The 11,663-nt window shown below is 37.9% G+C and overlaps 1 protein-coding gene across 3 annotated transcripts in view; it reads right to left on the bottom strand.

The window, feature by feature from the left end:
• Positions 1-3,430: 3,430 nt before the first annotated feature.
• Positions 3,431-11,663, bottom strand: part of Mib1 (mindbomb E3 ubiquitin protein ligase 1) — a 92,954-nt gene continuing 84,721 nt past the window's right edge. Inside the window, exons 21-22 of one of the 3 annotated variants that reach the window (NM_001364997.1) lie at positions 9,853-10,024; positions 3,431-4,190 (exon numbers count right to left, since the gene is read on the bottom strand). In NM_001364997.1, the coding sequence (NP_001351926.1) occupies positions 9,884-10,024 (141 nt within the window). In that variant the 3' untranslated portion in view covers positions 3,431-4,190; positions 9,853-9,883. Of the gene's footprint in view, positions 10,025-11,663 lie in introns of all 3 variants that reach the window. The other 2 variants (XM_006525811.4, NM_144860.3) reach the window with 2 other exon arrangements.

Here is an 11,663-nt window from a genome sequence, read left to right as displayed (position 1 = left end):
AAGCTATCACACAAATGAGGCTATGTTCCTGGTTGGCTTTGGGGAGGGCTCTGAACCCCTTGGATCACAAGCTGCATCTGCTTCTATCTTCTGATCTCAGGGAGACACTTGCCCAGGCAGGGATTTCTGGGGAACCCCATTCTATTTCCTAATAATTTGCATTTCACAAGACAGAGACCAAGTTTCCGCTGTCTCCTTTCTTTTAGCACTTGTGTTCTCTAAGCTTCCATCAAAATGGCCCACTAAGCTTTGCTTACAGTATTCAAGGGCTTTCCTTGCCCAAAGCTTCTGTTCTTCATATTCCTTTTGCAAAGCAGTTACATGGGCTTAAGAATCACACTGTCAGAGGCAGGCGGATTTCTGAGTTCGAGGCCAGCCTGGCCTACAGAGTGAGTTCCAGGACAGCCAGGGCTACACAGAGAAACCCTGTCTCGAAAAAACAAAAAGAAAAAAAGAAAAAAAGGAAAAAAAGAATCGGACTGTAAGGTTTATCTCAGCAAGAGCTCCATTTTTCAGTACTGATTCCCTCACTTTCCTCATCTTCAAGAGAATACCTAGCAAAAGCAACTCAAGGAAGAAGAGATTACTTTGGCTAACAGTAAAGGTGCAGTCAAATCATAGCTGGAACGTCACAGAGGCAGGGGCTTGAAGTGGCTGTCACCCTGTATCTGGTCAGGGTTGACAGTGGTGAGTGCTCAGTCAACTGGCTTCTCTTCATTTCATTCAGGATCCTGGTCCATGGAGTAGTGCCACTCAGTTAAGGTAGGTCTTCCCACTCATCTAGAGCATGTTTCACGAGCATAGCCAGAGGATAATTAAATCTGGATAAAACCCCTCACAGGAAGTCTCCTAGAGGAGTCTAGACCCTGTCAGGTTGACCACATTAACCATCACACTGCAACATTTGTCTAAATCTATCAATGAATATGATGATCTCTAAGTTCCATCCATTTTGTCAGATGACATTTCATTCTTTACAACTGGATTGTAGATATACCAAATTTCTTCATCCGTTCATCTGCTGGTGTGCATCTGGCTGACTATGGAACTTCAGCTGTATATAACCTAAGTTGTAGTCAGGGAGTATTAATCCTCAAACCTTCTTCTTCCATATAACTTTCATGTCACTTTGTCAATATTCACAAAGTACATTTTGGTGGTATTTTTACTGATAGAATTCATTGATCAAATTTGAAAAAAAAAAACCCTAAAGAATATTGTCTTTTTACTTACAAGCCTGGTATCTCTCTGAAGGAAGGACTCTTTTTGTTTCTATCTTCTGAAGAGATAGTACATAGCTGGCATAATTTCTTCCATAAACAATGCATAAAACTCAGCATGAACTCATCTTGTCCACAGTGCTTTGTTTTTAAAGTCTAATTATTTTAAAGGCAATGTTTTTGACAGCTATCCAGAGTCCCCAGTTCTCTTTGATGGGAAGACCTTTCAGGAAATAAAACCATTTAGGTGATAAAATAGGGAAATAAAACAAGCATGAAGGACTCAGGGAGAGAGAGAATTGTTGTTAATACTATGTTTTCCTTTCTAGCCTGGACCTAGTGTGGCTCAGGTGGGCTTTGACTCACTCTGCAGTAGAGGATGACTTTCTGGCTCTGTTATGCAAATGCCAGAACTGTACGTGCACATCATCACTTTCATGTAACTTGCATTTTAATGCCCATAAAATCTGTAGTGATGGCACCATGTAGATCCCTGCCTTTTTAAAAAAGATTATTTATTTATTTTATGTATGTGGTTGTGAGCCTTCATGTGGTTGTTAAGAATTGAATTTTTTAGGACCTCTGTTCACTCTGGTTGGCCCTGTTCGCTCAGGCCCAAGGATTTATTATTATACATAAGTTCACTGTAGCTGTCTTCTGACACACTAGAAGAGGGCATCAGATCTCATTACAGGTGGTTGTGAGCTACCATGTAGTTGCTGGGATTTGAACTCAGGGCTTTTGGGATAGCAGACAGTGCTCTTACCCGCTGAGCCATCTCACCAGCCCCATTCCTGACTTTTAATTGCCTATTTAACCTGGCTAATCTCTTTAGTTGATCATTTCAGGGTCTGGCTCTTAATATTATTAATATTCCTCCAATAAATTCATTTATACTTTTGGGTTATTTTTTCCCTTCCAATTTCTGCCCCATTTTTATCTTTTGATTAAAGAGGAGGCTTGATCAGTTTATACCCTTTCTACTATATACTGTCAGTGTCACCAGATTCTTTGGTGGGGACTGCTTTCTGTGCATGTGCCTGTGTGTTCCGACCAGCTTGCCAGCATCTAACTTGAGATCTGTTTGATCTCACCCCTAATCTTATGAACATAAGTATAAGTCACTGTACCCAGTATCCAAAGTAGCCTACACTTGAGATTTCCGTGGCTTCTGTGTTACTTGTGTGGCTTAGTCACCAACAACTTAATGACTGGGATTTTTTTTTTACCACCTCTCTAGATTTCTAGTTTAATCCCATCATGGTCTGTGAGAATATGTTGTATCATTCTTTTAAGATACATTAAGTATTTATGAAGGCCTCCTCATATGAGCTTGAGAATTATGTATACTTTGCTGTTGGTAGTAAATTACTGTGTTGATGTCAACTATATCGAGCTGACTATGCTTTCTCTAGTGTCTCATGCTTTTTCCTCCCAGTCCGGGGACCAGGTCTGGGTCCACACGTCAAGTCCAGTGCTCTACTGCTGAAGGAAGAACTGGACCATATGGAGTCCCCCTTGAATTTCTACCTCTTGGATTTGTCCACAACAGCACTTTCTGTTTGCTAATGTTCTGCTCAATACTAATACTAATTGGTGAGATGGGAAAATAAGAAATATTTACATTGTTTTAAAATTCTGTCTTTTAGAAAGTTGTTCTGTGAATGAATACAAGACCTATCAAGAGCACACTGAAAACATCCCTCAGGGTGTCATACAGCTGCTGTACCACCAACCAGTCTCCTTGATATGTAACTTATCCACTTGTGATCTCTACCATGGGTCTGGATTGCACTTACTACATCTATTATTGTTGCTGTTGCTAGCTTAAGGGTCTGGATTATACTTACTTACTACATCTATTTTTATTATTATTATATTATTATTATTGCTATTATTATTACTGTTATTATTATTTTATGGGTCTGGATTATACTTACTATATCTATCATTATTAATATTATTAGTTCTCACAAAAATAAAAGCGAGCTCATCAACTATTACTTTGGTTGTAAAAGGGGAAACTATTAGCCAAGGCTCAGATTACAGCAACTGTGGGCTTCCCACGCCTCTCACACTTCACTGCATTTTTTGAACATTTATTGTTGTTCTAAAAAGCATTATCCAAGGTTTGAGATACGCTGTGCCATAAAATATTAGTGAAATCTAATCTCTATGAGGGATAACTGTCAATGATAAAATATAAAGCATATTTTCTAAAATGTCTTTTATTATTAAACCTACAGTTTCAATTTAATAAAAAATATGACCATGAGATATCTACTTAAACAGTAATAGATATAAACACAAATACAATTAATTAGAGGTTATCCAAAATAAATTCAGTTGGAACACATGTGCTTTTATCAATTAAAGATTTTTGTTTTCAATGGATTTTCTCTTAGACATTTGAGATATGCATCTTTTAAACTAGAATTAGAAAAACCTTTCAATGACTTTACAAAGTAAGTCTAGCAACTTTAAAAATAAAATACCCCCAAACTATTCAATGACTGATTAGTCACAAAACACTGAACAGGAGAGATACATCATTGCTGTAAAATATCTCCTTTCTAAAAATTTTATACACAGACATACATATATATACACACACACATATATCTGTCTCCCAGAGAGGAATAAGCTTTTTAAAAATATAAGTTATCTACATATAGAGAGAGAAAGACTGAGTCCTTCCTTCCTGTCTGGCTTCTTTGATCAAGTTTGTTCTATTCAGGTTACTGTCCAAACACATCGTATCCTGAAAGATTAGGCACTAAAGCATTCAAGCTCCTCTGACCCTTAGACAGGCTCCTGCCTGACATGTGAGCACTCACAACAAGAACCTTCTAGATGTGGACGCTTACTTCTTACATTGAGTTGGAGAGATGTCCTTGTTTCTCAAAGATATGGTAATTTTCTTTCCAATAATAGGATTTTTTGGATGTATTGAGATTTGTTTTCAAATGCCTTAAAAATAAAAATTCATTTATGTTATTATAAAGAATAGCCTCCAAAAAGTCAGAGAAAAACATATTACACCACAGATTTTATTAATGGTAAATGTTTGCATTTATTTTTAAAAGCTTAGTTTTTACTAAGCTTTTTTTCTTAAACAAAAGCTAATAAGCAAGAATCATTTTTCCATACAGAAACTTTAGCCATAAACAAGACTTAAATTTATTCCAACATTGAAAGCTAAAAAGAACTGGAAAAATTACAAAGCGTAAAACCTTTGAGTCAGCTTTTTTTTCTACCATTTGAATATACTGTACTTAGAATGGCAGACACATCCTGAAGGAGACAGAAAAACATGCTTTTAGTCTACAGATCAGCATGAAGAATGACATGCAATTCATGATTTCCTTTCAATTAATCATTTAACTGAGCCACTTAAACAAAGGGTTTGGCTTGGTTTGGTTTCCACTTGAGAGGAAGATGATCTTTTTTTTTTGTATTGATCTTCTTTTTGTATTAGATACAAAGTGTGAGCTCTGTCCTCTCCCCAGCAGCTAAATAGACTTGCATATAGACAGCAAACACCATTTTTCTGGTAACAGTGCCATGGCCTTGAATAATCAGTTTGTAAAAAAACAGAGTAATAATAATAAAAAAAAAGTATCAAGTGCAAATGTAGAACACTTCCCTTATAGAATTATGCAAACCCACACGTAGAGGTGTTCTTGCACATGCTTAGCAGTATGATCAGAACGTGCATATCATGACTGGTGCACTGAAGGTTACCTAGTACAAAGTTTTTTTAAGTGTTGCCAAGTTAATCAAGGCACTGAAGAGTTATGCAGATGGAGTTTCCAAAATATATTAACAATTGCTTTAACTGTTAAAAAGCCCTGAGCCAGAACTTTCAATAGCTTCCTGAAACTGTACTCAGACAAAATGGCATATTTGCTTATTTCATAAAAAATTAGAAAACCACTTTGCTTTTGAAGAAAGAAGTCATGTTTATGAAATAAAATCAAGAGAACTATACAGGACAGTCCAAATACTCAGCACTACTCTCCTTCTTAGACAGTTTTATTTATCAGTTCAAACCTTTACATTTAGGCACCAAATTAATGTGACAGGCCACTTTTCCTGTATCTATTGCTTAAATTCTCAAAAAAAAAAAAAAAGAAAATCTAACTTTATCTTCAGGTTGTTTCCTTTTCTCCCACAAATAAGACAAGATGCTAGATGGGTGAAAGAAAAGCAGTATTCTCGTAGAAAAGGAGGTAGAAAATGCCAAGGTAGCAACTTAACGTTATTAACTATCCACCCCTATTTTTACATTGTAATTTTACCCACTGCTAGCCACTTATCAGCCACTGAAGCTTGGTGCAAAGGATTTCTCCCTCACTGCAGTAAAGCAACACACACACACAAGGCAACATTAAAAAGCTTCCTACGTTTAGTGTTTAAAGACATACAACTGCAATTATCAATCCTGTTGTCTCATGTGTGTTTGTGTGTGTAAGTCAAAAGGATATACATGATTATCAAGTAGTATCAGTAAGCATTCCTATTGTAATATTCAAACAAGCTAAATCAGGTTGCCATTTTGAAAGAAAAATGTATTCTGTGACTTTGACAAGTAGACTCAATGACAATTGACATTTATAACAAGGCACAAATCACTTGTGAAAAATCTATTACCTTCCCAATACAGTACAAAACCAAAGCTAACTTATTTCCCATATTTAAAATGTGCTTCCCCCCTCTGGCTCATAACGAAATAATAAACTCTTTCAATTAACATACATGTAAAAAAAATAGCAGTTATGGCAGGGGAGAGGTGCCCTTCCTCAAATCTCAGGAGCCTGATGTTGACCCAGGTTTGGGTCTTGCAAACACAAATGACTCTAGTCAGCAATCTGAGTGCTGGTGTTCTAAGTAGTCAGAACCCTGTTGCCCAGATGGAAGGAAGAAGGAAGCCTTTGATAGGTGCAGGATAAAGTTCTATGCGTGTTTCCCAACAAACGGAGAGGAAGTGACCCTTCTGAACTGCATGTTTAGAAGCAGTCAGGACGACAAACCTTATGATATGTGGTTCTCACTGCAATTTAAAAAAAAAAAAACACCAAAAATGTATCCATGAGTGTTTTTATAGAAATTATTACTATAAACATTCCAGACACTCTGAAAGGATAAATGTTTTTCCTTTTGGGCTTAAAAGAGCAAGTCGTGTTAAAGTCTGTAATTTACAAAACAACTGACAAGCCATATGAAGAAGTGACCTTATAGACCCCCTTCTATGTTTTAGTTAAATACGCCCTCCCCACCAATACCGTGGCAAATCCTACATGATGCTCCATTCCTCTGAGCTCACTGTTTTTGTTTTCTATTTGTTGCAACCCCAAACCCCCAAACCAGCTCTGCTACATCCAGCTTTGTCCTAGGTGGCAAGTTTAACTATTCTTTATCCCAAAAGTGTCCAGAATTCAAAATAAACAAAAAACATCCACCAGGCAATACATGGCTACCAGGATGTTCCCTGTGTAAAAATGACCCAGCAAGGTTTGAATTTTGAACTAGACAAATCTTAAGCAGCATGCATTTTCAACATTCTAAAGTAAAAGGTTGTTTCAGGCTAAAGTCTTCAAAAATATAAAATTTAAGGAATTATTTCCAGTTAATTTTACGTTTCAGTAGACTTCTGGTTAACCTGCCATTATTAAATTACAATACCTTAAGCGTAATTCAGATAACTAAACATTTGCCTAGTATAATATTCTTACACTAATATAAAATTATATTCTCTTGAAAACCCCACTCCCAATAAAATTCTGCATGTGTACAGCACAGGTAAGGATGTTAAACTATGTGAACAAGAGCAGCTGTGGCAGCAGCGCCTGATAAGTTATGTCTGTGCTCAGTGAGAAAGCCGACGGTCTTCGTGAATAAAGGAGAAAATGTGGTGGGCCGAGGGGCATAGAGAGGGAATCTAATATTGCTCCCGACAGCTCTCCTGAAACACCAGTGAGGAATGCTAACATGCCTCAGGACCCTATCCTGTTGTCCACAGACACAAGACACTGACCTTCTTTCCTGCCCCCCACTTAGCCCAAGTCCAATACTTTAAAAAAAAACAAACGAATGCATGTCATTGTAATAATAATTCTAAGGAAAAGTAAGAATTCTTCTGAGGCACAGGAAAGAGAGGTTTGGGTAACTAGAAGGAAAGATCCCCAAAGGGCCAAGTGTTGTAAAGAGACTAAGAGGTAGTTTCAGAGTGCAGGAGGAAGTCACTGGCATGATTCAGTTCCTGGTCTTACCATCTCCTGTAAGCCCAAAACAAATTTACAATAATTTTAGATGCCTGAAGACCTGAAGAGAAGTGCAGCTGTCCATACTATACATAACATAAATGGCCCAGTGACAAAGAGAAAGCTGTAAGTCCCCAGCACTACAGAGACTTGACGGCTTCTCTCTCCTAAGCTAGTGTGCTCTGCTCTGCGTGGAGATGATGAAGCTGTCAGGAGGTCTATCCCTTAACAGATAGAATCTTTACAGGATAAGACTTGGCACTGCAGCCTGGGAGACAGAGAAAGGAGTGAAGTGGGATACAGCTGTGGCACACAGGTTCTCGGGCTGGCAGACTGTATAGCAGCCACCCCTCCTTGCCTGATGACAAGTAGAAAGAGGTGGGCAGCCTATGGCAAGGAAGAAAAGATCCTCATTTCTACTCTTTCCAAGTCTGCAAGAAGATAGTTTGTCTCTTTATGTAAACATCGTATCATCAGATGTATCTTTAAAAAAACAAAAAAACTCTTCAAATTATACTTAGAAAAAAATAGCCTCATTGCTTCCTTACAATAGAACATTCCTAATTTGAAACTAATAAGGATTGTACCCTCCAAAATAATTTAAAGTTGTTAAATATGTGGGATCGCCATCCTACAACCCCACAATTGGAAGGCAGAGGCAGGAAGATCATAAGGTTGAGGCTAGCCTGAGCTACACAGTAGGTTCCATGTCAGCTTAGAATACATAGTGAGACTCTATCTCAAAAACACGAAAGAGAAACAAAGCAGTTACTCAGCTCAACACAGACATGGGACTGCTGAGCCTGCTGACAACGAGCAGCTCAGCTCACTGGGCCGCAAGTAACCAGCAGCAGCACAGCACAGCACAGCACAGCACAGCACAGCACAGCAGGCTGGACACTGCTCTCCCACTTTAAGTTGCTATAGCAAAAAAACAGACACAAGCTAGCCAGATTCAAATGCAGGGGAAACTATCCTCAAAGAACACTATCCTTAAGAGTGCATGCTTATACACAGCGCACAGTGGACACTATTGTAAATAACTGATAGGTGGGTTTTTGTTTTTGTTTTTAACAATCTAGCAGTGAAGAATCTTGAAACAATGTGCATACATTTAGGCTAGATACAAAGATTACTCATTTAAGGAGACAAAATGCTTAGCCCCCTAACCAAGTCAACATGTGTTTTCCATGCTTTTCCACAAATGCCCCAGCATCCTTTTCTAAGTATCTGACATTAAGCTATTTATTGTATCTTAGTATATGTTGGCAGTTTAAAGAATGTTCATCTGTAGGTATAAAGAAAAACTAAGTTCTTTATAGTAAAATTACTATCAGAGAGAAAAGAAGTAAGGCTCTGGATGAAGGTAGAATCCGTAACACTGTCAGAAATAACAGACATACAGAAAAGATTGCTGCCTCTTACAATGCACCACCCAGCTTAGAGACCTCAGAGACACAGAAAGGACGGTGTGCACGCACTGATTAGATCAAGCCCAGGTCAGCAGTCACAGGGAAAACGGAAATTGCTTTTCACAGATCTTTTTCTACAAAGAGCTGATGCAAACAGTGAGAAGTTAATACAAGAAGTCCAACAGTGAAAACCAGGTAGAGGTGTGATTGTGTCATTCCGAGCTAGCCTTCAGTTCTTACTACAATTTGCCCTTTCATGTCTACTGGTGATTTTGAAATAATTCATTTATTTAAGTTAGTCAATTTTCCTTTTAAGTCTAGAAAAGAAGGTTAAGTCATTATTCTCTTACCACATATTTTCACTTACTTAAAAATGCGGAAACAATCATTTGGATAACTTTAAATTATCTTGAAATACAATGTTTCCTTCAGTACTGCCTTAGCCAGGAGGCATATCTCTACTACACTTCTGTCACTGAGCATAAATGACATAGTCTGACTTGCCCCACTCACCTTCAATATGACCTTTTAGAACAGCATGTCATTTCACCATGTGAAATCATGATAATCATGTGGAATACTGACCTTGTAAGCTAATGTCTAAGGTTTAACATATATGCACATATTAAAAAAGAAAAATGTGAAAGGCAGTCCTTAAAGGATTTTCCCCTTCAAAGCCAAAAGCAAATTTTCTATGAGTTTTCATGGATTTGATGTTCCAAATTCAAGAGGAAAACACACACACACACACACACACACACACACACACACACACACACACACACGGGCAAGTTCAAACACTGTATGTTTTCGTTGTGATGGTGGTCCATATATAGTCTAATTACAGTCTAAAAAAAATAAAATAAAATAAAAAAAGAAATTATGAAATTACAAATTAACTCATTAGATTAACTCCCAACTAGTTTTAGAACATACTAAGATCTCACAATCACATACTTTAGCTAACAAAACACTCTGTGTTTCTTAATCAGTACAAAAGAATCCTTCGTTCAATTGCCTTGCGACAAATTGGGCATTCACTCATCCGGTCTCCACAGAGCTGGCATGTTCCATGGCCACAGAGGAAAATCATGTTCTTCAGGCGATCCAAGCACACAGGGCACATGGTCTGAAATGAGAGAGACAGTGAATAAGCAGGAGCCATGTTATACTATACGTGTAACATGACAAGGCTTTTGTATCGTTAATTTTCTATTCTAGTTTTAGTCAAACAATCTATTGCTTTTCAGAAATAAATTCTTCAGGATTTTTTTTTTTTTTTTTGAGAGGAGATTTGACACTAGGTCTTGTTATATTACCTTGGCCAGTGAACTTACTATGTAGGCCAGGCTGGTTTCAGACTCCTAAGAGATCTACCTGTCTCTGCATCCCAAGTACTGGAATTAAAGGAATGTGCTACCATGCTCAGCTTAAAAATAAGTTAGTTATTTACAAATTACTTGTTCAAAAATAGTTATAAGAAAACGTCATCCCTACAAAATAGATACTAATTCTTTCTAAATAGTACAAAGATAGAACATAAAACAAATACTATGGGGATGGAGATACAACTCAGAGGTTACACTCACTGCTCTTGCAAAGGCCCTGAGTTTGGTTCCCAGCACTCACTTGTTGGCTTACAGTTCCAGTGTATCTGATCTCCACTGGCTTCTGCATACATGAAATACACTAAACTCTTGTACCCAAACATATACAACATAAATGATAATAAATCCTAAAAGTAATTATTACATAAAATAAAGAATGCAAATCCAAAAGGAGAGAGCAATGGTTCAAAGCAACTCCACTGCACCTGAAGCAGACTTGCTACCAGCAGATACCCAGGTATGTATCACTGAAATGGCGTGCAGTACAGGCATGCAGCTGAGAGCCCTTGCTAGGCACTACACTCCTAGATACAATACAGCCCCAGTCCACTTGAAAAACAAACTGGTTTAACATGGTTCAAAACATCTTCAAGACAAGTCATCTTGGAACTTTTAGCCCCAGAGTTCTTGCTCTCAAAAACTGTGCAGTACTACACGTTATCAAGATTTAGGAAAATATTAGGTGTATGCTTTTAGCCACTCTAGTAGGAAGTCATTATTTATTCATAAACATAGTTTACACTAATAAAAACCCATTTTACTTTGCCATGTGGTTGCTGGGAATTGAACTCAGGACCTCTGGAAAAGCAGCCAAGTGCTCTTAACCATTGAGAATCTCTCCAAGCCCAAAACTGCTTTACTTAGTCAAATATGTTCCTATCTATATTAATAATCTTGAATAAATAAAAAGCTTCCTCACAGCAAAAGAAGCTGCCAGCAAAGAGACAATCTATAGCCGTCATGGTGACACACATGCCCCTAGGACTCTGGAAGCTGAGGCAGGAAGAACAGACGTTTGAGACCAGCTTGGTCTACACAATGAATTCTAGGCTACAAAGGAAGCCTAGAATTTTCATGGTTACAAAGGAAGACCCTGTCCAACATAGTATAGTTAAGGAGACTGATCCACCAGAAAAGTGCTTGTTAGGACAAGCACTAGGACATGAATTCAGATTCCCCAGCACTTCATAAGGAACAGCCTATGGCAGCACATTCCTGTGCTGGAGGGAAAAATAAATAAATAAAGCACCTGAAGATGACCTCTGGTCTCCACATGTGCATTCACATATCCATGCACACTCATGAACACACAGACTGCATAACTCATTAATCAGGAGACAACTTATACCAACTACACTACACAGGAGATTAATATATAGA

Source organism: Mus musculus, chromosome 18 (assembly GCF_000001635.26).
Source record: "Mus musculus strain C57BL/6J chromosome 18, GRCm38.p6 C57BL/6J".
Taxonomy (NCBI): domain Eukaryota; kingdom Metazoa; phylum Chordata; class Mammalia; order Rodentia; family Muridae; genus Mus; species Mus musculus.
This window is presented reverse-complemented; position numbering and strand designations above follow the sequence as displayed.